Source organism: Chiloscyllium plagiosum, unplaced genomic scaffold, assembly GCF_037043375.1.
Source record: "Chiloscyllium plagiosum isolate Xiang-an unplaced genomic scaffold, Cpla_swu_hap1 HiC_scaffold_27, whole genome shotgun sequence".
Taxonomy (NCBI): Eukaryota; Metazoa; Chordata; class Chondrichthyes; order Orectolobiformes; family Hemiscylliidae; genus Chiloscyllium; species Chiloscyllium plagiosum.
In genome coordinates, this window is record NW_028270165.1 from 46,345,942 (window position 1) to 46,371,073 (window position 25,132).

The following is a 25,132-nucleotide window of genomic DNA, read 5'->3' on the forward strand; positions in this document are numbered from 1 at the left end:
GAGGACGGCACTCCGCAAACTGTATCATTGGCTGGGTTCTTTCATCTGGAATCCTAGACGGCCCCTCATTAAGTTAAGGAAGCTACAACTTCCACAGGCAAGGGGGGAGGGCTGGATTTTTCAGACTTTAGGAAGTCTCAGTTAAGCTACATAGCTGATTGATTGCGGGTCAGACATGACCCAATCTGGGTGGACATCGAGGCTTCTCAAGTACAGTGCCCTCTTATTAACCTCTTATTTTTAGATCAGATGAAAATCATTACGAGCCACTGTAGAAACCCTACAATACTCAACACAATTAAAGCTTGGAATATAATGCAGCAAAACGAGGGTAATTCACAAAAAACATCCCCCTATACTCCTATAGTGGGGGCATGGGGTTTTCAATCGGGGCTTATAGATGCCACATTCAAATCCTGGAGATCCAGCAGTATCTCCTGTTTAGGGGATCTGTTTGAGAAGGGGGTCCTGATGTCTTTTGAACAGCTGCATCAGAAATTTGGATTACCTAACGGAGACCTCTTTCGATACTTCTACATTCGAGACTACATACAGAAGATGACTGCATTATTAGATGTTCTTTATAAATCAGATAGAGAACGTAGATTGTTGTGGCCAATGGGTGTACCCTCGGTCAGCACTCTTTATCATTTATTACGTGATGATGTGTCGGAAGACATGGACCGTCTGCTTAGAACATGGGATCAGGATTTGGGGCTGGAAATTTCTACAGAAATGTGGAATGACATCTGGGAAAATGCCAAAAAAAAATCTCCGTTTGTAACAGAACCCAGGCCATTCAGTTAATGATACTTCATAGGGCCCATATGGCCCCGGAACGATTGGCAAATTTAGGAGCATCTGCAATGCGTCCCAAATGTAAAATAGAGGTGGGCATTCTTACACACCGCTTATGGACATGCCATAAGATCCTCAAATACTGGACCGAAGTAGTAAACGCCCTGACAGAAATCTTGGGAATGGAAATTACAGTAGATCCAGTATCTCCTCTTCTGGGCTTCTCAAGCTTACCTTCTGTGGATGTGCACGGGAGGAAATTATTTTCCATTCTCTCCTTCTATGAAAGGAAAAATATCTTGGTAAACTGGGTGGCTGAGGGCCCTCTAGGACTTCCAAATTGGCACAGATTAATCATGGAATGTATTCCTCTTGACTTCCTTACAAATATGGTGCACCAAAAAACTGAATTATTGTATAAAATGTGGCAGCCCTTTTTGAATTACATAGATACAGATATTTCGGCCATTCTTTCAAGGGCTTTCATTTAGTTGAGGTAACAGTTCTGGCTGGTCCCTTGGGAGAGGAATCCCGCATGAATACGGGTTTTATTACAACTTATGTTAACTCATTACGAGCATGTATTTCACTACTTCATTACCATGTTATCCTTTTTTCTTTTGACTAATGTAAGATATTTGATCATACACTCTGGTTAGTTATAGGTTAGATTCGTAGTTAGTTGAGTTTTGTCTTTTTCTTTTTTATATCTCTTTTTGTTTCACAAGTTTTGGCTATTTATTTAAGATTTAATTGTATATTAGTGTTCGTACTTGTGCTTTTTTTAACTTGTAAACTGGTAAAAACATGTTAAATTTTCAATAAAAATATCTTTTTTTTAAAAACGTGCATCTGTACAGATGCATGAGTAGGGGGAGAGCAGAGGGATACAGATTCAGGAATTGTGCAATAGGTTTAGACAGGGGATTTGGATCGGCTTAGGCTTGAAGGGCTGAAGGGCCTGTTCCTGGGTTGTAAATTTTCTTTGTTCTTTGTTGAGGTTGTACAGGATGTTGGTGAGGCCATTTTGTTTAGAGTACTGAGTACAGTTCTGGTCACCCTGTAATAGGAAGAATATTATTAGAGACGGTTCGGTAAAGATTTACTTTGACGTTGCCAGGAATGGAGGGTTTGAGTTATAGGGAGAGGCTGGGATTTTTTCACTGGAATGGAGGAGGTTGAGGGATGACCTTACTGAGATTTGAAAAATCATGAGGGGTGAGGGTAAGGAGAATAGCGAGGAACATGCGCGGTTATGTAGAGTCAGGGGTGGGGAAGTGAAACAAAATTGTGGCTCTCCCCTTTTTTCCTCCTTTTGGCTTTGGCCAGTTGAATCTGTCCGGAAGGGGCCTGGTCCTCCTGCCAATCAGAACCCCAGCCATTGTCTGAATGCGGAAGTTCGACCATGAGCTTCTGAAGTTGCTGTTGCTCCTCTCTCTCTGAATGAAGATTGAGCTTCAGTCCAGACTGCAACTTCCTTTCTCTGTTTAACATCTGGGAGTACCGCACTCTCTTTTCTCGCCCTCTTTCCCATTTCTTTTCTCATCCTTGGGTTCAGCTGTTGGTTTATAGGAGCTGAGGGAAAAAGAAAGTCAATTGAGGTGAAGGGACAGACTCTGGAAAAGGTTGGTCTAGATCTGTGCCTGTTAATGTTTGACAGGCTTTGTTTCCTGAGCATGACACATTTACTTGTCTGGCAAAAAAGGATGGCCTCTTAATCCATGTTGGGGATGGAAGTGGATTATGCTGTGGGTGACTTGCTCGTAGTAGTCCAATAAGTATTGGATAAGTAATCATGACACACAAACCGTAAGTTATTGACTGTTTATTTGGAACTCACGGGGAGAGCCAAGTCGACCTAATAGTCTCAAGTCACTCCGACGAGAAACAGTTGTGTGATTCTATAGGTTACAATCATTTAACAATTAGCAAACTGTTAATTGCAGGAAATTGAGCAAACTGAGACACTTTACCCAGTCACGTAGTGTCTGGACAGTGTTGGTTAGTAGCTGATGTGTACAATAGGTCCTTGCAAAGAGAAAGATATTCCCATGCAAGGAAAGAATTTGTTTATCAGGTAGCAGTACAGCTGCAAGGCAGACTGTCTCTGTTGAGTCTGGGAATTAAGGGTAGCTGGGACAATGGATAGATCAGCCCTGATCTTAATGAATGGCAGAGCAGGCTGGATTGGTCAAATGGCCTACTCCTGCTTCTATTACTATGAAACTGTAACCCTGCATTTCCCATGGCTAACACACCAAACCTGCACATCCCTGGACACTGTGGCCAATTTAGTATGGCCAATCCAAATCGAGGCCAGTGAGCAATGTAGTGATGTGGAAAATGAACATCAGAGAACAATAGAAAGGGACAAGGAGAGTAAATGTATCAGCAATCGAACCTGGATACTAATGTCACAAAAACTGAAACGATACATGGTGAGTCTGAATGTGTGCTGCATTGTAACAAAAGTGAATGAATTAACTGCACACATTGAAGTGAATAATTATGGTCTGAGACTCCTCACAGAGACATGGCTTCAGGATGGCAAGGATTGGATCCTGAATATTGAGGTGTAGTCAGATAGGAAGCGAGGTAAAGGCAGAGGGTTGGCACTGCTCATCAAAGCACTGATCACACGGTCGTCTGGTGTCAGCTCGGGTTTCAGGGCCTGATTTCTCTGTCCTCTGATCTCCCTGTTCCCACTGAGTAAGATGTTGGTCTGTTCTCAGCTTTGCTGGACTTCTGCAGAAGCTTTCACGCCTCTTTTACAGCTTCCAGAACAAGAGAACATTCAGTCAATCGAAAGCCACACCACAATCTACCAGAAATAGGGCTCACCCAGGATTCTGATAGGGTCCTACTTGAGGAATTCTCTCTCCCTTCAATGTAACTATTAGTATTGGGGCAAAGTAACTCGTGTGTCAAATCGTTTAAAGCAAAGTAGTCAGGAGAGGAGACATTGAGCAATTAACTAACTTTATTCATTGCCATTGGGGAATACCTCTTAGTTTAAAACAAAGTCTGATGTATTCCAATAAAATACAGAATGTTACATTGTTACACCCCATGGTAGGCTACTGCAGAAAATACGGAGATATGGCATTGAGGGTGAATTGGAGGTTTGGATTAGGAATTGGCTGGATGGAAGAAGACAGAGGGTAGTAGTTGATGGCAAAGTTTCTTCATGGAGTGCCGTCACTAGCGGTGTTCCGCAAGGATCTGTTTTGGGACCATTGCTGTTTGTCATTTTTATAAATGACCTGGAAGAGGGGTTAGAAGGTTGGGTGAGCAAGTTTGCGGATGATACGAAAGTCGGAGGAGTTGTTGACAGTGAGGAAGCATGTGGCAGGTTACAGCAGGATATAGAGAAGCTGCAGAGCTGGGCAGAAAGGTGGCAGATGGAATTCAATGTAGCTAAGTGCGAGGTGATTCACTTTGGGAAGAATAACAAAAAGATGGGGTACTGGGCTAATGGTCGGATACTTGGTAGTGTGGATGAACAGAGGGATCTTGGTGTCCATGTACACAGATCTCTGAAAGTTGCCACCCAGGTAAATAGTGCGGTGAGGAAGGCATATGGCGTACTGGCTTTTATTGGTAGAGGAATTGAGTTCCGGAGTCTTGAGGTCATGATGCAGTTGTATAAGACTCTGGTACGGCCACATCTGGAATATTGTGTGCAGTTTTGGTCGCCATACTATAGGAAGGATGTGGAGGCATTGGAACGGGTGCAGAGGAGGTTTACCAGGATGTTGCCTGGTATGGAAGGAAAATCGTATGAGGAAAGACTGAGGCACTTGGGGCTGTTTTCACTAGAGAAAAGAAGGTTTAGGGGTGACTTGATTGAGGTGTACAAGATGATTAGGGGGTTAGATAGGGTAGACAGTATGAACCTTTTCCCGCGTATGGAGTCGGGTATTACAAGGGGGCATAGCTTTAAATTAAGGGGGGGTAGATATAGGACTGATGTTCGGGGTAGGTTCTTCACTCAGTGAGTCGTTAGTTCATGGAATGCCCTGCCAGTAACAGTGGTGGACTCTCCCTCTTTATGGGCATTTAAGAGGGCATTGGATAGGTATATGGAGGATAGTGGGTTAGTGTAGTTTAGGTGGGCTTGGATCGGCGCAACATCGAGGGCCCAAGGGCCTGTACTGCGCTGTATTCTTCTATGTTCTATGTTCTACAAGTTTTATGGTAAAACACAAGCCCCACTCTCCATTAGTTATGCAACTGAGGGGCAGTCGTAAGGTTCACATACATTGTCGAGACCTAAATTTCTTAATGTCTACAAAACTGAATGTTATCTTATGCTGCAGGTTCAGCTAGGCTCGAATTACCGATAAGGGACAGAGAGAACCAATCCATCATTCTATGAAGCAGCACAGTCTAATGGCCTGAAGAGCAGAGACAGCCTGCAGCTGCAAGGTCAGGCTATCAAACCAGAATTCCTTAGCCAGGGCTCAGATAGCATTATGTTAACAGGCTACATTTTACTGCAAACATTGCTTTGCGACAAAATGGCTTCCATGCAGTTTTGTCAATTTTGATCACATTCTCCCACAATCCCTCCTTTTTATTAAAAAGAAGAGATTGTGGGTGTCAGCAAAAAGGGGGATTATACCCAGAGCCAGGGGGATTGTCAGGGGTTGGTGCTTGGAGATCGGACTGATAGTCCTCGGGTTCAGTAAGGACAGGGGCAGAAGGCTCCAGGGATTGGGAATCGTCATCAGGAATGGGAAATCTCAGCAATTGGGAGATCGCTGGAGAGGAGGGCCACATCAGAGAACTGAGCCGAGCACAGGATTGTCTGCGGGGTGACTTTGATTTCCAGTCGAGGAGTTCCAAAGGCAGGGGAAAAGAAAGCTGCAAGTTGCTCAAACTCCATAAGGGCTCGCTTGGTACGAGTTCAGGATGGATAGGGATATGGGCACATACCTAGCAGCTAGAGTGGTTGACCTAAAAAAAAGCATTAAAAAAAAGTATTAAACTGTAATTCCTGTTTACTAGAGGTTATCAGGCCCAATCAAACATAGTTAGTGAAAGAAATATAAGGAATAGTGCAGTGAAAGGCAGAATGATCAGGCTGAGCCATTAACGGATGAAGGCTGAAGATGTGTCTCTGACGGGGTCTTCTGGTGTTCCTCCAGGAGGTGGCGCTCGTTTGCATTGTGTTGTGTGTGTCCATGCGGCCTCCCCTTGACCTTGATATCTGACCGGTAACCAGCAGGACTAGGAACGGGCCTTTCCATCTCAGCTCCAATATGTCCCGGTCCTAATGCTGAGGGTTGGCGTACCCATGAATGTAAACTCTGAAGAGTTTTGGTTAACTGATGCAAATATTTACCACTTGTCTAATATTAGAGTGTCAGCTGTTTCAGTCATTGGGATGGTTTGACTCATCTACTAAATACATCTACTCTTATTAGACAATATTCATAACAATGTACGTGAGGTGATTCTATGAAAGCAAGTTGTAGACAGGGAAAAAGGCTGACCAGGCAAGGAGGTGGTTAACAAACACACTCTCTCTGCCTGCCTGCGGCTCTCTGTCTCTTTTTTTTCTGTGTCTATTTCCATGCCTGCGCCTCTCTCTGCCTGCCTGGCCTCTCTCTCTCTCTCTGCCTGCGCCTCTCTCTCTGCCTGCCTGCACCTCTGTCTCTGCCTGCCTGCGCCTCTCTCTCTCTGCCTGCCCGCGCCTCTCTCTCTCTCTCTGCCTGCGCCTCTCTCTCTCTCTGCCTGCCTGCGCCTCTCTCTCTCTCTCTCTGCCTGCCTGCGCCTCTCTCTCTCTCTCTCTGCCTGCCTGCGCCTCTCTCTCTCTCTCTCTGCCTGCCTGCGCCTCTCTCTCTCTCTGCCTGCCCGCGCCTCTCTCTCTCTCTGCCTGCCCGCGCCTCTCTCTCTCTCTCTCTCTGCCTGCCCGCGCCTCTCTCTCTCTCTCTCTCTGCCTGCCCGCGCCTCTCTCTCTCTCTGCCTGCCCGCGCCTCTCTCTCTCTCTCTGCCTGCCCGCGCCTCTCTCTCTCTCTCTGCCTGCCCGCGCCCCTCTCTCTCTCTCTGCCTGCCTGCGCCCCTCTCTCTCTCTCTGCCTGCCTGCGCCCCTCTCTCTCTCTCTGCCTGCCTGCGCCCCTCTCTCTCTCTCTGCCTGCCTGCGCCCCTCTCTCTCTCTCTGCCTGCCTGCGCCCCTCTCTCTCTCTCTGCCTGCCTGCGCCCCTCTCTCTCTCTGCCTGCCAGCGCCCCTCTCTCTCTCTCTGCCTGCCTGCGCCCCTCTCTCTCTCTCTCTGCCTGCCTGCGCCCCTCTCTCTCTCTCTGCCTGCCTGCGCCCCTCTCTCTCTCTCTCTGCCTGCCCGCGCCTCTCTCTCTCTCTCTGCCTGCCCGCGCCTCTCTCTCTCTCTCTCTGCCTGCCCGCGCCTCTCTCTCTCTCTCTCTGCCTGCCCGCGCCTCTCTCTCTCTCTCTCTGCCTGCCCGCGCCTCTCTCTCTCTCTGCCTGCCTGCGCCTCTCTCTCTCTCTCTCTGCCTGCCTGCGCCTCTCTCTCTCTGCCTGCCCGCGCCTCTCTCTCTCTCTCTCTGCCTGCCCGCGCTTCTCTCTCTCTCTCTGCCTGCCCGCGCTTCTCTCTCTCTCTCTGCCTGCCTGCGCCTCTCTCTCTCTCTCTCTGCCTGCCCGCGCCTCTCTCTCTCTCTCTCTCTCTCTGCCTGCCCGTGCCTCTCTCTCTCTCTCTCTGCCTGCCCGCGCCTCTCTCTCTCTCTCTGCCTGCCCGCGCCTCTCTCTCTCTCTCTGCCTGCCCGCGCCTCTCTCTCTCTCTCTGCCTGCCCGCGCCTCTCTCTCTGCCTGCCCGCGCCTCTCTCTCTGCCTGCCCACGCCTCTCTCTCTCTCTGCCTGCCCGCCCCTCTCTCTCTCTCTCTCTCTGCCTGCCTGCGCCTCTCTCTCTCTCTCTCTGCCTGCCCGCGCCTCTCTCTCTCTCTCTCTCTGCCTGCCCGCGCCTCTCTCTCTCTCTCTCTCTCTCTCTGCCTGCCCGCGCCTCTCTCTCTCTCTCTCTCTCTCTCTGCCTGCCCGCGCCTCTCTCTCTCTCTCTCTGCCTGCCCGCGCCTCTCTCTCTCTCTCTCTCTCTCTCTCTCTCTGCCTGCCCGCGCCTCTCTCTCTCTCTCTCTCTCTGCCTGCCCGCGCCTCTCTCTCTCTCTCTCTCTCTGCCTGCCCGCGCCTCTCTCTCTCTCTCTCTCTCTGCCTGCCTGCGCCCCCCTCTCTCTCTCTCTGCCTGCCTGCGCCCCTCTCTCTCTCTCTCTCTGCCTGCCTGCGCGCCTCTCTCTCTCTCTCTCTCTGCCTGCCTGCGTCCCTCTCTCTCTCTCTCTCTCTGCCTGCGCCTCTCTCTCTCTCTCTGCCTGCCCGCGCCTCTCTCTCTGCCTGCCCGCGCCTCTCTCTCTCTCTCTCTGCCTGCCCGCGCCCCTCTCTCTCTCTCTGCCTGCCCGCGCCTCTCTCTCTCTCTGCCTGCCCGCGCCTCTCTCTCTCTCTCTCTGCCTGCCCGCGCCTCTCTCTCTCTGCCTGCCCGCGCCTCTCTCTCTCTCTCTGCCTGCCCGCGCCTCTCTCTCTCTCTGCCTGCCCGCGCCTCTCTCTCTCTCTGCCTGCCTGCCCGCGCCTCTCTCTCTCTCTCTCTGCCTGCCTGCCCGCGCCTCTCTCTCTCTCTCTCTGCCTGCCTGCCCGCGCCTCTCTCTCTCTCTCTCTGCCTGTCTGCGCCTCTCTCTCTGCCTGCCTGCGCCTCTCTCTCTCTCTCTGCCTGCCTGCGCCTCTCTCTCTCTCTCTCTCTCTGCCTGCCTGCGCCTCTCTCTCTCTCTGCCTGCCTGCGCCTCTCTCTCTCTCTCTGCCTGCCTGCGCCTCTCTCTCTCTCTCTCTCTGCCTGCCTGCGCCTCTCTCTCTCTCTCTGCCTGCCTGCGCCTCTCTCTCTCTCTCTCTGCCTGCCTGCGCCTCTCTCTCTCTCTCTCTCTGCCTGCCTGCGCCTCTCTCTCTCTCTCTCTCTGCCTGCCTGCGCCTCTCTCTCTCTCTCTGCCTGCCTGCGCCTCTCTCTCTCTCTCTCTGCCTGCCTGCGCCTCTCTCTCTCTCTGCCTGCCTGCGCCTCTCTCTCTCTCTCTCTCTCTCTCTGCCTGCCTGCGCCTCCCTCTCTCTCTGCCTGCCTGCGCCCCTCTCTGTCTCTGCCCGCCTATGCCCCCCTCTGCCTGCGTGCCTCTCTCTCTCTCTCTTTCTCTTTCTCTCTCTCTCTCTGCCTGCGCCCCTCTCTCTCTGCCCGCCTATGCCCCCCTCTGCCTGCGCGCCTCTCTCTCTCTGCCTGTCTGCGCATCTCTCTCTCTGTAACACTCTTCAGCTTTCTACATGTCTCAGTTAATAGTTGCCCAATGTGTCCTGTATGCCAAATTCATTCATGTCTGGACATCCTGAAGTGAGCAGTTATACTTCAGATTTCTACTCGCCAATTAAAACTAACATTGGGCACTCAAACAGATCGGGGGCACCTTGAAGCATGCCACGGACCTCAGTGTGGGTCCTGGGCTTATCAAATAGGGTTTCACCTCTCGTAACCCTGGGGTAAGCAAATTCATTATTACTAACTTTGTAAAGCACAAGTGCTCTCAGCAACATAACGTCAGGACACTAGGACCCTGTTGAGTTCTCTCACTAGTATCTTGTGACTGAGTAGGGAGAATTGTATCATCATTTCTAACAGCATTTTTGTCCCTGGCCAGCTTTCCCCTTTATTTTGGACACAACAAAAGCAGCAACCATCCTCTATATTTCATCTCTCAAAGGATATCGGCCGGTGACCTGGCAGGACCCGGGTATCTCCTGCCTGACTCGCCAACTGTGGGGGATGGAAATAAAGGCCCATGTCAGGAAAGAATTTGTTTATCAGGAAGCAGTACAGCTGCAAGGCCAACCGTCTCCGCTGAGCCTGGGAAACACAAGCTTTAGCAAGCAGACACTAAGCTGAGATTCAAAATGGTTTCCAGGCTTTAATATGTGACAAAATGGCTGACCCAAATCTAACAATTCTCCCACATCATCGCAGGGAATAAAACAAGAAAAATGAAACAAAATTAGAAATAAGTAGGGGATCATGCTTAATGTTTGTTCATTACAAAGTAAACAAGAAATAACAGTCTCCCAGGATTCGTATGGTGCCCTACTTGAGAAATTCTGTCCAACAAGTTTAATTGGAAGCAGTAGCTTTTGGAGTGCAGCTCCTTCATCAGGGGATTGTGGAATATAAAATTGTAAGACACAGAATTTATAGCGACAGTTTATAGTGTGATGTAACTGAAACTATATATTGAAAAAGACCTGGATTGTTTGTTAAGTCTCTCATCTGTTCGAATGACCATGATAGTTTCAGTTCTTTCAAATGTAAATCACAAAACCTTTTAAAATAGTTAAATCCTCAAGTGAACTTTACCAATTAGTGTCGTGTCAGTCCAGATAATGTATTGAAGGTGTGAGCTCCCCTGTGTGAGACTGTCTGTGGCACAATGGTTAAACTGATTTACAGAATCTTACATAGAGTCATGCAGTTTTTGAGCAAAGTAAGACATAATTCTGCAAGTACGAATTCACCCAACAAATTTGTGCGTGTGTGTGTGTATGGGGGGGGGGGGGGAAGGAATGTATATTTGCAGATACATTCTATGTGCATTTTTTTTAAGGAAAAATCTGCAGGCAGTCAATACATGTAATAGTTTGTAAATTCGACTTTGGAAACAGAATCAGTCTGACTCAAGATTGGGATACAGGCAGACTCTGACCTCACACCTTTAATGCATTGTCTGAGCTGAGATGTGAGCTTTTGCTATAAAACCTTGTTATCTCGAGAAGGTGACAACAAGAAGTTCTGGGGTTTACATTGTAATGATATCTGCAGCCTATTTGAAAAGGTGGAAGACTTAACAATCCAGGTTTGTTCAATATACCATTTCAGTGGCAGGACACTGGAATGTTTTGATCTAAATTGTGTCTTAGGATCTTATCCTCCACAACCACCTGATGAAGAGGCAGCACTCCAAAAGTTACTGCTTCCAAAGAAGCCTGTTGGACTACAACCTGGACTTGTGTGATTCTAGAATCTGGTTTCTAGTATCTGCGGTCCTTGTTTTTACCGAGTTGATTTTAACCCTACAGCGAATCCTCTTGCAAGGATGCCTGCCTTGAAGAAGTTTTCCTCCTCTCTCTACAAGAATCTCAAGGAATCCCTCTCCCACTGCAACTTCCAGGTCATTTCCTCTGCCCTGAAGCTCTTCAACCATGTCCTGAAACAGACTTGCTACCACAGCCACATTTGCTTCCTCAGTGCTTGTCTCCGTAACCAACTCATCCTACACAGATTCCGGACCACCTTTAAACCAGCAGAGTTCGGATCCGAACAGGCCACTCCATCCTCCTGTCTGACCTATCACCTTCATCCCCACCCCTATTCATCCATTGTACTCTTTGCTACCTTCCCCCACCCTCCTCCCTGACCTATCCCCACTCCCATTCACCTATTGTACTCTACGCTACTTTCTCCCCAACCCCACCCTCCTCTCATTTATCTCTCCACCCTGCAGGCTCTATTCCTGATGAAGGACGTTTTCCTGAAACATCGATTTTCCTGCTCCTCGGATGCTGCCTGAACTGCTGTGCTTTTCCAGTACCACTGTAATCAAAAGTGGATTGGCCATGTTGAATTACCCATAGTGCCCAGGGATGTGCATGTTAGGGTGGATTGGCCATGCTAAATTACCCATAGTGCTGTGAGAAACGAACCCCACTTAATCAATAATTTTCAGTCCGAGTCAAAAAGTTCTGAAGCAGCACATTTATTCAAACATCTTGCAAGATGGGTGGCTGTATGAAGAGAGACATACCCGACAGTAAAATACAGAGTGTTTTATACTTTTCTGAGGACTCTCTCGACACCCCTACACTGAGCAATAAACCTATTATGAGTGTCTATTTCATTCTATCCCTTTATTTGGTGATTACTTGCACCCGTTATTCCTTCATTTGGTAATTCCCTGCACCCAAGCCTAAGCCTATCATACTTATTAATTACCTCGCTTGTTTTTCTTTAAATCTGCCTTATTTGGCTGTCCTTGTTCGTTACAGCCTTCCTGTTATTTTGTCCAGTTCCTCTTATCTTATCGAACCGTCTGACTTCTGAGATCATCCTTTAATATCTTGATAGTCCAAAAAGCGGACCTACAAACTATGAGCTTATTGCGAAATGCCCCTGCTGCCCTTTTTTTTGTGGTCAGCTACAAGTAATTTCCTTGCTTAAAACTATTTCTTAAAAGACCCTTTACATTCTTTAAAATCAACGTACACCTGACAACCTGAAATTTATCTCTCTCAACCCCAACCCCAACCCCGCGCCCCTCTCATTTATTTCTCCACCCTGCAGGCACTCTGCCTCTATTCCTGATGAAGGGCTTTTGTGCGAAACGTCAATTTTCCTGCTCCTCGTATGCTGCCTGAACTGCTGTGCTTTTCCAGTACCACTCTAATCTAAAGTGGATTGGCCATGCTGAAATACCCATAGTGCCTAGGGATGTGCACGTGAGGGTGAATTGGCCATGCTATATTATCCATAGTGCCTAGGGATGTGGAGGTTAGGGTGAATTGGCTGTGCTAAATACCCATAAGCGCCCAGGGATGTGCAGGTTAGGGTGGATTGGCCATGCCTAAATTACCCATAGTGTCCAGGGATGTGCAGGTTAGGGTGGATTGGCTGTGCTAAACTACCCATTGTGCCCAGGGATGTGCAGGTTAGGCTGGATTGGCCATGCTAAATTACCTGTAGTGCCCAGGGATGTGCAGGTTAGGGTGGATTGGCCATGCTAAATTAGGCATAATGTGCAGGTAAGGTGCATGATTCAGGGTTAAATGTGTGGGAGTGGGAGTGGGTGTGGGTGGGTGACCATTGGCAGGTTCGGTGAGGCCGAGTGGCCTGCTTCCACACTGTGGGGATTCTCTGAAGGGAGGGGTTTTTTTGGAAAGTGTTTTCTCGTCCTCGTCTGCTGCAGGCGTGGCGCATGCGCGGTGCGGCGGCCCGCTGTTGGCCATGCCCCGCCCCTTCAGCTGTCACTTTTCCTCGCCCCGCCCCTAGTTTCTTTGTGACGTCACAACACGGAAGTGGCCCTGTCAGTTTCAAAGTGAATCTCCCGCCCTCCTGACGACTCTTCATCCTGGGAGGGAGACAGAGATGGGTGGAGGGGAAATTGGTCACTTGTAGCAACTGGAGCGAATGCAGAGAGGGAGCAGACTCCGCAAACTCAGGTATGTGTCTTAGTTAGCCAGGTGGGGAGGGACTGAAGGATAGAGATTGGGAAGTGGGAGGGCTGGATATCTTTTCTGTTTTTATTTTTAAAATGCACCCGATTCCCACCAATAACTGCAACAGGTACAAGTACAGCACATGCAATATTCCTCATTGCAGCTTCAAGCAAGTTTTGCATCCTCTGTTCTTCCTCCACTTTGGCTCCGCACATTCAGCTTCTTTCCCTCATCCACGTTCCTCCCCCCCCCCCCCCCCCCCCCCGCCGCCCTGATATTCCAAGCTGACCCGCAAAAGATCGGTTTGTCCCTCCATTCTTTCCCGGTGGCGCCCATTACTCTTGTCTATTTCTTGCCTTATCCAGCCTTGTGCGTGAACAAAGTGTTAGCGTATATCCTCTTTCACTGCCAGCTGCTTCCTTGTTTCCGAAAGCAACATTTCCTCCCATTTTTCGCCGACACTGAGCCTTCTGACCTCCTTGATTGTGTTTTTTTTTTGTTTTTGCAGAAGCAGGAAACAGATGATTATAACTTTGTACGAACATATCTAGCTTAACCTACACCCCCTCCCCTCACAGCACCTTATCTGTTTGTAACATCTACCATTGTTGGCAGGCACATTTCATGTATGCACATTTTAGCTAATACAAAAGCAATTATATATTTCCTTCACATAGCTTTCATTCTTGTTAACTCCATTCTTGGCTGAAACAATTATACCCTGGCGTTAGTTCATTTACCTTGCAGAAGCAATTATGGTTGCAGAAGTAACACTGCTTTACCTATATCCCACAGGGGTGACCCTACAACCTTGTATAAAATAATATGGGGCATGGCAAGGGTAAATAGACAAGATCTTTGATCTGGGATTGCTCATAGGTTTAGGGTGAGATTTAAAAGAAACCGAAGGGGCAACTCCTAAATACAGAGGGTGGTGTGTGTAAAGAATGAGCTGCCAGAGGAAGTGGTGGCTGCTGGTACAATTACAACCTCTAAAAGGTATATGAATGGGTATATATTGGGAAGCATTTAGAGGGACATGGGCCAAGTGCTGGCAAATGGGACTAGATTGATTTAGGATATCTGGTCAGCATGGACTGAAGGGACTGTTTGTGCTGTACATCTGTGATTCTGGCTTGCCACGAATGTTTGTCACATCTGTATGTTCAGTTTCTCCCTGGTGTTGGTGTTAACGCCTTGTTGTCTTATTTTGCTCCCCACATCCTGGGGACATTAACCATTTCCTATCTGGTTGTTCTGATCTGGACTGCCGTCCGGATCTTCAGATTTCTGGGATTGGTCAATAAACACACCTGGAAGTGACTTTGTCAATCATACAAGTAATAGTTTATTCTTTGATATGGCTGGGTCGGTAGACTCTGATCAGCCCAGAAGGATTAGATTAATTCCCAACAGTGTGGAAACAGGCCCTTCGGCCCAACCAGTCCACACCGATCCTCTGAAGAGTAGCCCAGCCAGACCCATCTCCCTCTAACTAATGCACCTAACATTATGGGCAGTTTAGCATGGGCAATTCACCAAACCTGCACATCTTTGGATTGTGGGAGGAAACCCACGCAGACATGGGGAGAATGTGCATACTCCACACAGCCAGCCCCCTGAGGCTGGAATCGAACCTGGGACCCTGGTGCTGTGAGGCAGCAGTGCAAATCACTGGGCCACCGATGAGTACTCCCAGATTGCCAAAAGAATCTGCCAACTTTTACAGAGTTTATATAGAACTTATGTACATTGTTTAGAGTCAGACATTGAGCATAATCACATAGTAACAACCAATCAGATCCCGCAAGGTCCTCATGCATTTTTGACTTAGCCTAGGGCGTCACGGTGGCTCAGTGGTTAGCACAGCTGCCTCACAATACCAGGGTCCCAGGTTCGATTCCAGCCTTGGGTGACCGTCTGTGTGAAGTTTGCACATTCTCCCCGTGTCTGCGTGGGTTTCCTCTGGGTGCTCCGGTTTCCTCCCAGAGTCCAAAGATGTGCAGGTCAGGTGTATTGGCCATGCTAAATTGCCCATGGTGTTAGGTGCATTAGTCAGAGGGAAAATGGTTCTGGGTGGGTTACTCTTTGGAGGGTCAGTGTGGACTGGTTGGGCCAAAGGGCCTGTTTCAAACTGTAGGGAATCTAATCTAATCTATCATAATTTCTTGTAGACAACTTGTTCTTGGAATCGTATTTGTCGTGTCTGGTGGTTAGGATTAAACTGTTACTTCTGCGATTGATGGTTAGGTTCAAATTTGCAATTTTTTTTCACTGGATTGACATCAGTCTGTGGTTTCTTGTTTGTTCTGAGTCGTGAGTATCTGCCTGACTCAGTCCCACTGAGTTAGCCAAGCAGAAGCCATTTTGTCCGACCTCCCATGTTAAAGTGGAGATTTGAGGTGGCCCTCAGGAATCCTTTGAGAACTCAGACCTGTAAAGCCTCTCTCTTGGTTTGTCCTGGAGATCATACTCTTTGGAAGCCTGGAATAAAAATCTCTCATCATAAAGTCCCAAAATGCATTTCAATTCAATCCATAGTAGATAAGCACTAAGAGTTAATTCTCTATGGGATTCAACAGCCTCAGCCCTAAAATGGTCTCTCTCTCTCGTGTCCTTTTGAACTCTCAAGACAGCAAAGATTTATTTTGTGAATGCCCCGCTTGCAAGAGGTAGTAAGAATCCATTATAATGGACAAGATCCACCCATTAATTACAAAGCTATGGATAGTACCGAGTCTTGTTTCAGGGTCAGATTCAAAGACTATCATTCATTTCACAAGGGAACGGCTGTAAATGTTATCACTTGGTGTCCTGTTCACACAGATTCACCGATGATAAAGTAAACGTTCTTAATTGCCTTACAGCATCTTGTTATCGCTTGGTGAGCCCAGGTGTCCCTCTCTTTAAGTTCTCTCCTCTTTCTGAGCCTTCCTGCCTGTTTGTTTTCTAGTGCAGTAAATGTATTCAATAATTCAGCATTACATTTTAGTCTGAATGTTTAAAGACAAGTTTTAAGGCTATAGACTTTCTCACCCAGGTGGCACACCCTCATTCCTCCCTTTGATTGCACCGCGATCACTGAAAGAGAAGGCTAATCCAAACGAATGCCCTTCAAGGTGGTCCTGCCATCAACATCCTGCAGAGCGGCACCACCATCCTCGCAGCTCATCTGGTCATATTTATCATCGCCATCGACACGTGTGGGTGAACCATCGGATTGCAAAAGCAGGATCTTCTGGGGCAAATCTATATCACTAAGGGACCTCATAAGCCTAGCAATTAAACACCTAACAATACCAATACCGACAAACAGACATAGCTAAATTGCTAAGCCAATTGTACCATGAGCCCGATCTGCAGTTTCCCCAACTGGTCCCTTCAGTCATTCTGTCAAGGAATACCTGGATCTCTTCTTTTATCTTAGTTAATATTGCCAGTGAGATCGGGAATGCCCATAGTGCATTTATCTTGGACAATGGTGCAGACCTCACCCTCCCGGACGAGTATATAGTCTAAGGCATACCGATTCTGCATAGAGTAAAGACACAGGTCTGATAATCCCAGTTTACTCTGTTCCAGAGCCTCTTTAGTCTTATTTCCTTGAATGGTCAGGCTGCAAAAGAGGGAATTGCGGTTCTGTTGACTTGTCACCCCTGCCGATCCTTCCAACCCCAGGGTATTCTGGATTCACCAGCCTATCGGGTGTCCTGTATTGTCACCCAGTCCCTTGGGATCCTTCCAGTTGGAGCAAGTTTGGCTGACACCGACCGCTGCATCCTCCTCAGATGGAGGTTCCATCGACTTGTCCACTGGCCAGGACAAGGTACTGTTGTGGGAACAAGGACTCCGATAGTGACCTTATGAGGGACATCTTTGCCATCCAGGACAAGGAAATTGGTAGCTTTACCTTAGCTGAAGAAATAATAGTCTGGTTTGGTGTATATTAGGGAGAGTTTGTCAAACTAGATTACTGAAATGTTACAGCAGGGGGTCTGGTCAGGTCTACAGGAGTAAAGGGTCAACGTTTTGCAAGAGGAGTTGCTTGAGCGCTGTAAAAAATGGGCCAAGTGACTCGAGCACTCGCACTGTATAGGAGACAATGGTCCTCAGAATGCTGTTCCCATTGGGCTCTCCCTCAGCTCTATTGTACATGGTCTTGGTGACAGTATCAGATTCTGAAAAGAGAAAAGGCCTATAAATGCGCAAGGGAAGGATTCCGTTCCAGGTCCATGTGCCGCATAAGGCCTGCTGTACCCCAGCCAGTGTTACACCAGCTGTTTGTATACACAGACCCGAGGTATTGGAAAGTGATATTTCTCTTCGCAGGGTCGACAGTAGGAAGTCTGACGAATAGAATGGAATCGGGGACTGGGGACGGGGCAAGTAAGTCATCTCCCGATAGAGAGGAGTAACATACTACTGCCTCTGTGGTGAAGAGCGTTCTGTGGGCCTGTATAAATAAGTTGTTTGTGGATTGAGGAGTTTCCCCTATCGGGCTTCCCTTTTCTCGAGTTGGCCCGTCCTGCAAAAAGGGATGGTGTTCCTGGGCGTCCTTAAAATATTTACCATAATAACGGGGTTGATCATTTTTATCCTCACTAGGCTTGCGTCTGCAGGTAAAATAAAAAAAACATGGTAACGACATGGTAACTCCCACTGATTTCTACTGGCCAGATGGACCATCTGGTCTTTTTCATGTAAGAGTCCATTGCAATAATCAATCGTCATCACGTTCCACACGTCAAAGGCGTCTGGTCCGGTGCACTGGATGACATCTCCTCACCATGGGTGGTGGATAATCTCTGATCATTCCTGGTCGCATCCATACTTAGTGGCTTTCCCCATCAGGATGTTGTAGGTGATCAGAAAGGTGAGGAGATAAGCGATCCCCCACATGTCCCTCCTCTTAGTTCAAGTATCTGTAATAAGATTAACATTAGAACAGCAGCAAGATTCAAAAACCCAACCGGACAGGGTCCACTCCTTTTGTTGGGATTCCAGGATTCTCTCCTCCTCTTCTCCACTTTTGATTTGGTGCGGTCAATCAATTTACAATGGTGCAGTTGCACCCAAGCTGAGCGCCCAGTGACTGTGACCGCCATAGGGGTGGGAAGTAAAACCTGGAAGGGGCCATCGCAACGAGGTTGGAAACCTTTGCCAGTCCAGTTCTTGACGAGCACCAACGAACCAGGCTCTACCCGTGACGAGGCTGAAAGGGAGGGAACATCGCTGTAGGCCGCACGCTCCTGGGAGTGAAAGGCACACATAACATTGGTTAGAGCAAGAACATAACCAATGATTGCTTTGGTCATGTGGTGGAAGTGGACTCAGAAGGGAGCCGAATCGTTCCAAGGGGTACGGAGGCAGTGACCAGAGAAACTCTCAGCTGGAGACAGTCGTGTCTTGCCCACAGACATGGATCGCATCTGGAATAAGGCCACAGGGATTAGCATAACCAGGAGAGGCCACACTCTGCCATTAATTTGGCAAGTTTAGTCTTGCATCTGGTTAAAACATTCAACAATGCCGGCCGCCTGACGATGATAAGCACCATGCAGTTGCCGACAAATACAAAGCTGGGAACAGAGTTCTCCGTTAATATTACCTACAAAATGTGGTCCATTGTCCGAGCCAATGCACGCAGGTATACTGAAGCAGGGAATTATTTCCTTAAACAAAATCTTCGCCACAGTCTCAGCAGTAGCGTTAGGAGGAGGTTAGGCTTCAATCCACTTACAAAAGACATCAGCAATAAGCAAAACACATTTATAGCAACTCAACTCATTTCTGCAACTCAATGAAGTCCAGTTGAAGTGTCTCCAAGGGACCCTCCAGCAAGGGAGTTCTCGTAGAGATACTTGAACTAAGATGTGGGGGATCGCCTACCCACTGACCTGTTTGATCACGTACAACATCCTGATCGGGAAAGCCACTGACTGAGTATCGATGCGATCTGGAATGATCTGAGATTATCCTGGTGTCATTTGGTGCACCAGATCAGACGCTTTCAACATGGAGTCGCTTGAGCGATGGCGTGAGCTGCCAGAGGAAGTGGTGGGTGCTGATACGATGACCAGTGAAAAGGCTCCTGGATGGGCATATGAATATGAAGGGTTCAGATGGGTCAGGGCCAAGTGATAGCAAATGTGACTGGAGTCATAGAGATGTACAGCACAGAAACAGACCCTTCGGTCCAACCCGTCCTTGCTGACAAGATAGCCAACCCAATTTAGTCCCAGCTGCCAGCACCCGGCCCATATAGGGGCCAAGTGATGGCAAACGTGACTAGATTAATTTAGGAAATCTGGGCAGGTTGGGCCAAAGGGTCTGTTTACGTGCTGTGTGATTCTAATTGTCTTCAGTGAAAGCAGAAGTCTGGTTGTGAAGGCTGGACTTTCAGAGCATGTTTTGCCCTGACTGGGAGCAGAAGAGTTTGACTGAAGTGTGTCGGTGTTAATGCCTTGATGTCTCATTTTGCTCCCACCTTCTCTGGGTCATTAACCATTTTGTGTCTGGTCCTTCCTCAAGAAGCTGCGTTGCAGGTTTACCCTGAATTGACACTTTTTTTTGCTTCCCAAAATCAGACCTGCTCCCTCTCAGCAGGATCCCAGTGTTGTGAAAGATATTAACTTTCAGGTGGAGGTATCCAAAATTCAGAGAGATGTCAGTCTTGATGTTTTTGCTTTTTCTGCCCCTGTCAGATCCTGAATCAGCACCTACAGGGGAATTAGTTAGAGCGGAGTGAGAACAGAGGGGGAAGAGAGTGTGGGATGGTACTTTCAATTTTGTGGAACAACAAAAGAATATTCCACAGCAAGTACAATTGCTTGTTCTGAATTTCTACCCTGCACTGACAGTGATGACTTTTGTAATCTCTTTTTGCAGAGTATTTGAAAATCTGAAGAGGGAAGTTTCAAAATCAACGGATGAAGGGCTTATGCCCGAAACATTGACTCTCCTGCTCCTTGGATGCTGCCTGACCTGCTGTGCTTTTCCAGCGCCACATTTTTCGACTGACTCTCCAGTGTCTGCAGTCCTCACTTTGATGTCAATGTCTGACAGTCACACAATCCATCGGGACCACAACGATGTTTGACTGATTTCTGTGAGAGGGATCAACGCTTTTTGGTTCCTGTTTGAGGACGTTTTCAGCATCAGTGGGACTGGACGAGAGACCCCACTGTTGCAGCGCACTGTGCGTGGAGCCTGAAACAGTTATACGGCCTGGAAAGGGGATTTCACGGCAGGGAGGGGCTCTACACTTGTTTGTGTGCAGCTGAAGCTGTGGCCATGGAGAAACCTGAGGAATCCCGCCCTGTGGAGGAACCGTGGAAGTGTGGCGACTGTGGGAAAGGCTTCCGTGTCCCGTCTGCCCTGGAGACTCATCAGCGCAGTCACACTGGGGATAGGCCATTCCCCTGCACCGACTGCGGGAAGGCCTTCAGACATTCCTCCCACCTGTTGGCCCACCAGCAGAACCACACGGGGGAGAGGCCCTTAAGCTGCCCTGAGTGCGGGAAGGCCTTCAGCAATTCCTCCACCCTGCTGACCCACCAGCGCATCCACACGAGGGAGAGGCCGTTCACCTGCTCTCAGTGCGGGAAGGGCTTCACCTGCTCCTCTCACCTGCGGAGCCACGAGCGGGTCCACACTGGGGAGAGGCCCTTCAGCTGCCCCGAGTGCGGGAAGGCCTTCAGCACTTCCTCCAACCTGCTGACCCACCAGCATGTCCACACGGGGGAGAGGCCGTTCACCTGCTCTCAGTGCGGCAAGGGCTTCACCTGCTCCTCCACCCTGAAGAGCCACCAGCGGGTCCACACGGGGGAGAGGCCCTTCAGCTGCCCAGAGTGCAGGAAGGCCTTTACCCAGGTCTCCACACTGCTGACCCATCAGCGGGTCCACACGGGGAAGAGGCCCTTTAGCTGCACCGAGTGTGGGAAAGCCTTCAGCACTTCCTCCAACCTGCTGTCCCACCAGCATGTCCACACAGGGGAGAGGCCCTTCAGCTGCCCAGAGTGCGGGAAGGCCTTTACCCGGGTCTCCACACTGCTGAGGCACCAGCGTGTCCACACAGGGGAGAAGCCCTTCAGCTGCATCGAGTGTGGGAAGGCCTTCAGCACTTCCTCCAACCTGCTGACCCACCAGCATGTCCACACTAGGGAGAGGCCGTTCACCTGCTCTCAGTGCGGGAAGGGCTTCACCTGCTCCTCCAACCTCCAGACCCATCAGCGGGTCCACACCGGGGAGAGGCCCTTCAGCTGCCCCGAATGTGGGAAGGCCTTTAACCAGGCCTCCCACCTGCTGACCCACCAGCAGGTCCACACTGGGGAGAGGCCGTTCATCTGCTCTCAGTGCGGGAAGGGCTTCACCCGCTCCTGCAACCTGCGGAAGCACCAGCGAGTTCACTTGCCATCGCAGGGGGATTGAAGGAGTGACGGCCGAGTGCCATTATCGATTGGAATATCAACCCGGTTCCGGGGACTCCCGGGTTCGAATCCTGCCACGACAGATGGCAGAGGGAGGGGGTGGTGCGGGGGAGAAAGCCCCCATCTGATTCCCTCTCTCCCTTGTTAGGGAAGGGAACCGCCATTGTGGGAAAGGATTCACTCAGTCGTTCCAGCTGCATCCTTTACCCGGTCTGGCCTACACGTGATCCCACACCCACAGCAGTCTGGTTGACTCTACACTGCCCATTCCTGACAAAGGAGTGGGGAGAAACTTACTTGGAGACAGGGTATGGGTTGAAATTGCTGAGTGAGGCAATACTTCCTCCGGGTTACGGCTGTACCAAGGATCCAATTACAAAGGGACAACTTGGTGCTGGCAGTAAAGACAGTGAGGGGGGTGGGACAGGGGAGGTGTGGTGTGTGCACTTTCACCTTGAGCTGTTCAAAAAGCAACTGCTTTTTCTCTGCCTTTTTGCAGGGGAATCTGAAACTGTAACAAAGTTGGGTTGCAATAAAGGTTACCTGAACTTACCACCGGGCTCAGACTCTCATTGAAAGCTTTGAGCTCCAAGAGGTTTTTGTTTTAAAGCTGCTCATTTCTTTCCGCCTCCTGCAATAAGTTTAGAACATAGAACAAAGAACATAGAACAATACAGCGCAGAACAGGCCCTTCGGCCCTCGATGTTGCGCTGACCTGTGAACTATTCTCAGTTCGATCCCCTGCACTATCCCAAAATCAACCATGCGCTTATCTAAGGAATGTTTAAATCTCCCTAATGTGGCTGAGTTGACTACTTTAGCAGGTAGGGCATTCCACGCCCTTACCACTCTCTGCATAAAGAACTTGCCTCTGACATGTGTCTTAAATCTATCACCCCTCAATTTGTACAGGTTGTAGGGGGACTTGGATAAACTGCAGAATTGGGCTGAGAGGTGGCAAATGGAGTTCAATGCAGCTAAATGTGAGGTGATTCATTTTGGGAAACTGACGTCACCATCCTAAGAAAAAGTCTTTCACTGTCTCCCCTATCTTATCCTCTGATCATCTTATATATCTCTATCAAATCCCCTCTTAGCCTTCTTCTTTCCAATGAGAACAGACCCAAGTCTCTCAGCCTTTCCTCATAAGACCCTCCCTCCAGACCAGGCAACAACCTGGTAAATCTCCTCTGCTCCTTTTCCAATGCTTCCCACATCCTTCCTGAAATATGGGGACCAGAACTATACACAATATTCCAAGTGTGGCTGCACCAGCGTTTTGTATAGTTGCAGCATGATATTGCAGTTCCAGAACTCAATTGCTCTACCAATGAAACCTAATACACTGTTTGCCGCCTTAACAGCACTATCCACCTGAGTGGCAACTTTCAGGGATCTATGCACCTGGACTCCAAGATCACTGCCTTCCTGTTATTCTTCCCAAAGTGAATCACCTCACATTTAGCTGCATTGAACTCCATTTGCCACCTCTCAGCCAAATTCTGCAGTTTATCCAAGTCCCCCTGCAACCTGTAACATTCTTCCAAACTGTCCAGCACTCCACCGACTTCAGTGTCATCTGCAAATTTACTAATCCATCCACCTATGCCTGTGTCTAAGCCAATTAAAAAATGACAAACCGCAGTCGTCCCAAAACAGATCCTTGTGGCACACCACTAGTAACCGGACTTCAGGCTGAATATTTTCCATAAACCACCACTCGCTGCCTTCTTTCAGAAAGCCAGTTTGTAATCCAAACTGCTAAATCACCCTCAATCCCATGCCTCTGCATTTACTCCAACAGCCTACCATGTGGAACTTTATCAAAGGCTTTACAGAGGTCCACGTACACCACGTCAACTGCCCTACCCTCATCTACATGCTTGGTAACCTTCTCAAAAAACTCTGAGGTTTGTGAGACACGACCTGCTCTTGATGAAACCATGTTGACTATCTGAAAATAAATTGTTGCTTGCTGAATGATTATAAATCCTATCTCTAATGTTCCTTTCCAAAAGCTTTCCTTCAACAGAAGTAAGGCTCACTAGTCTATAATTACCTGGGTCATCTCTGCTGCCCTTCTTGAACAAGGGCACAATATTTGCAATCCTCCACTCTGGTACTAAACCTGTAGACAATGACAACTCAAATATCAAAGCCAAAGGCTCTGCTATCTCCTCCCTCGCTTCCCAGAGAATCCTTGGATAAATCCCATCCGGCCCAGGGCACTTGTCTACTTTCACTCCTTCTAGAATTGATAACACCTGTGTGCAACTAACCTTGATCCTTTCGAGTCTAATATCTTGTACCTCATTCTTCTCCTCTGCAATATTCTCTTTTTCCTGAGTGAAGACCGATGAGAGATATTCATTAACACCTCTCCAATCTCCACAGGGCCCACACTCAATTTCCCACTTCTGTCTTTGATTGGCCCTATTCCTACCCTAATCATCCTTTTATTCCTCACATACCTATAGAAAGTTTTAGGGTTCTCATTTATGTGTTAAAGACTGCTCATGACCCTCTTTGCTGTTAACTCTCTCTTTAAATCCTTCCTAGCTGATCTGTAACTCTCCATCGCCTCATCTGAACCATCTTGCCTCATCATCACATAAGCCTCCTCCTTCTTTGTAACAAGAGATGCAATGTCTGTTGTAAACCACGGTTCCCTTCCCTTATCACTTCCTCCCTGCCTGACAGGGACATACCTATCAAGGACACATCTGTTCCTTAAACCAGCTCCACACTTCTATTGTCCCCATCCCCTGCATTTTGCTACCCTATTCTATGCATCCTAAGTCTTGCCTAATTGCATTATAATTGCCCTTGCCCCATCGATAACTCTTGACCTGTGGCATGTTCCTATCCCTTTACATTGCTAAATGAAACCTAACTGAATTCTGGTCACTCTCTCCAAAGTGCTCACCTTCCACTAAATCAAACACCTGGCCTGGTTCATTACCAAGCACCAGATCCAGTGTGACCTCCCCTCCTGTTGGCCCTTCGACATACTGTGTCAGAAAGCCCTCCTGCACACACTGGACAAAAATTGATCCATACGACGTACTGGAATGAAAGCATTTCCAGTCAATGTTGGGCAAGTTAAAGTCCCCCATAATGACCACCCTGTTCCTTTCACTCCTACCCAGAATAATTTTGCTAATCCCCTCTTCCACCTCCCTGGAACTCTGCGGAGGCCTATAAAAAAACTCCAAGCAGTGTGACCTCTCCTCTCCTGTTTCTAACCTCAGCCCACATTACCTGAGTAGACGAGTCCTCATCAAAAGTTCTGTCAGCCACCGTTATACTATCCTTGACTAACAAGGCCACGCCTCTCCCTCTTTTACCGCCTTGGCTGTTCTTAATGAAAGATCAAAACCCTGGAACCTGCAACATCCATTCCTCACCCTGCTCTCTCCATGTCTCTGAAATGGCCACAACATCCAAGTCGCAGGTACCTATCTGTGCTGCAAGCTCACCTACCTTATTGTGGATACTCTGGCATGAAAGTAGCCACACTTCAAATCACTTCACTGTCTGCCAGCACATTCCTGTGACCCTGAAATCCTGTCCCTGTCCTTCCTACTCTCATCCTCCTGTGCATTGCAGCTACACACCCCGG

At 48.4% G+C, this 25,132-nt stretch overlaps 2 protein-coding genes across 2 annotated transcripts in view; one reads left to right on the top strand and one right to left on the bottom strand.

Moving 5' to 3' along the window:
* The window catches only part of LOC148143875 (uncharacterized), a 202,918-nt gene that overhangs the window by 113,023 nt on the left and 64,763 nt on the right, over positions 1-25,132 (bottom strand). The gene's annotated exons all lie outside the window — the stretch shown is intronic.
* The window catches only part of LOC148143877 (uncharacterized), a 59,297-nt gene that overhangs the window by 9,315 nt on the left and 24,850 nt on the right, over positions 1-25,132 (top strand). Inside the window, exon 2 of the mRNA XM_087975716.1 lies at positions 19,970-21,484. Coding sequence (XP_087831842.1) covers positions 20,375-21,484 — 1,110 coding nt within the window. The 5' untranslated portion in view covers positions 19,970-20,374. The remainder of the gene's footprint in view (positions 1-19,969; positions 21,485-25,132) is intronic.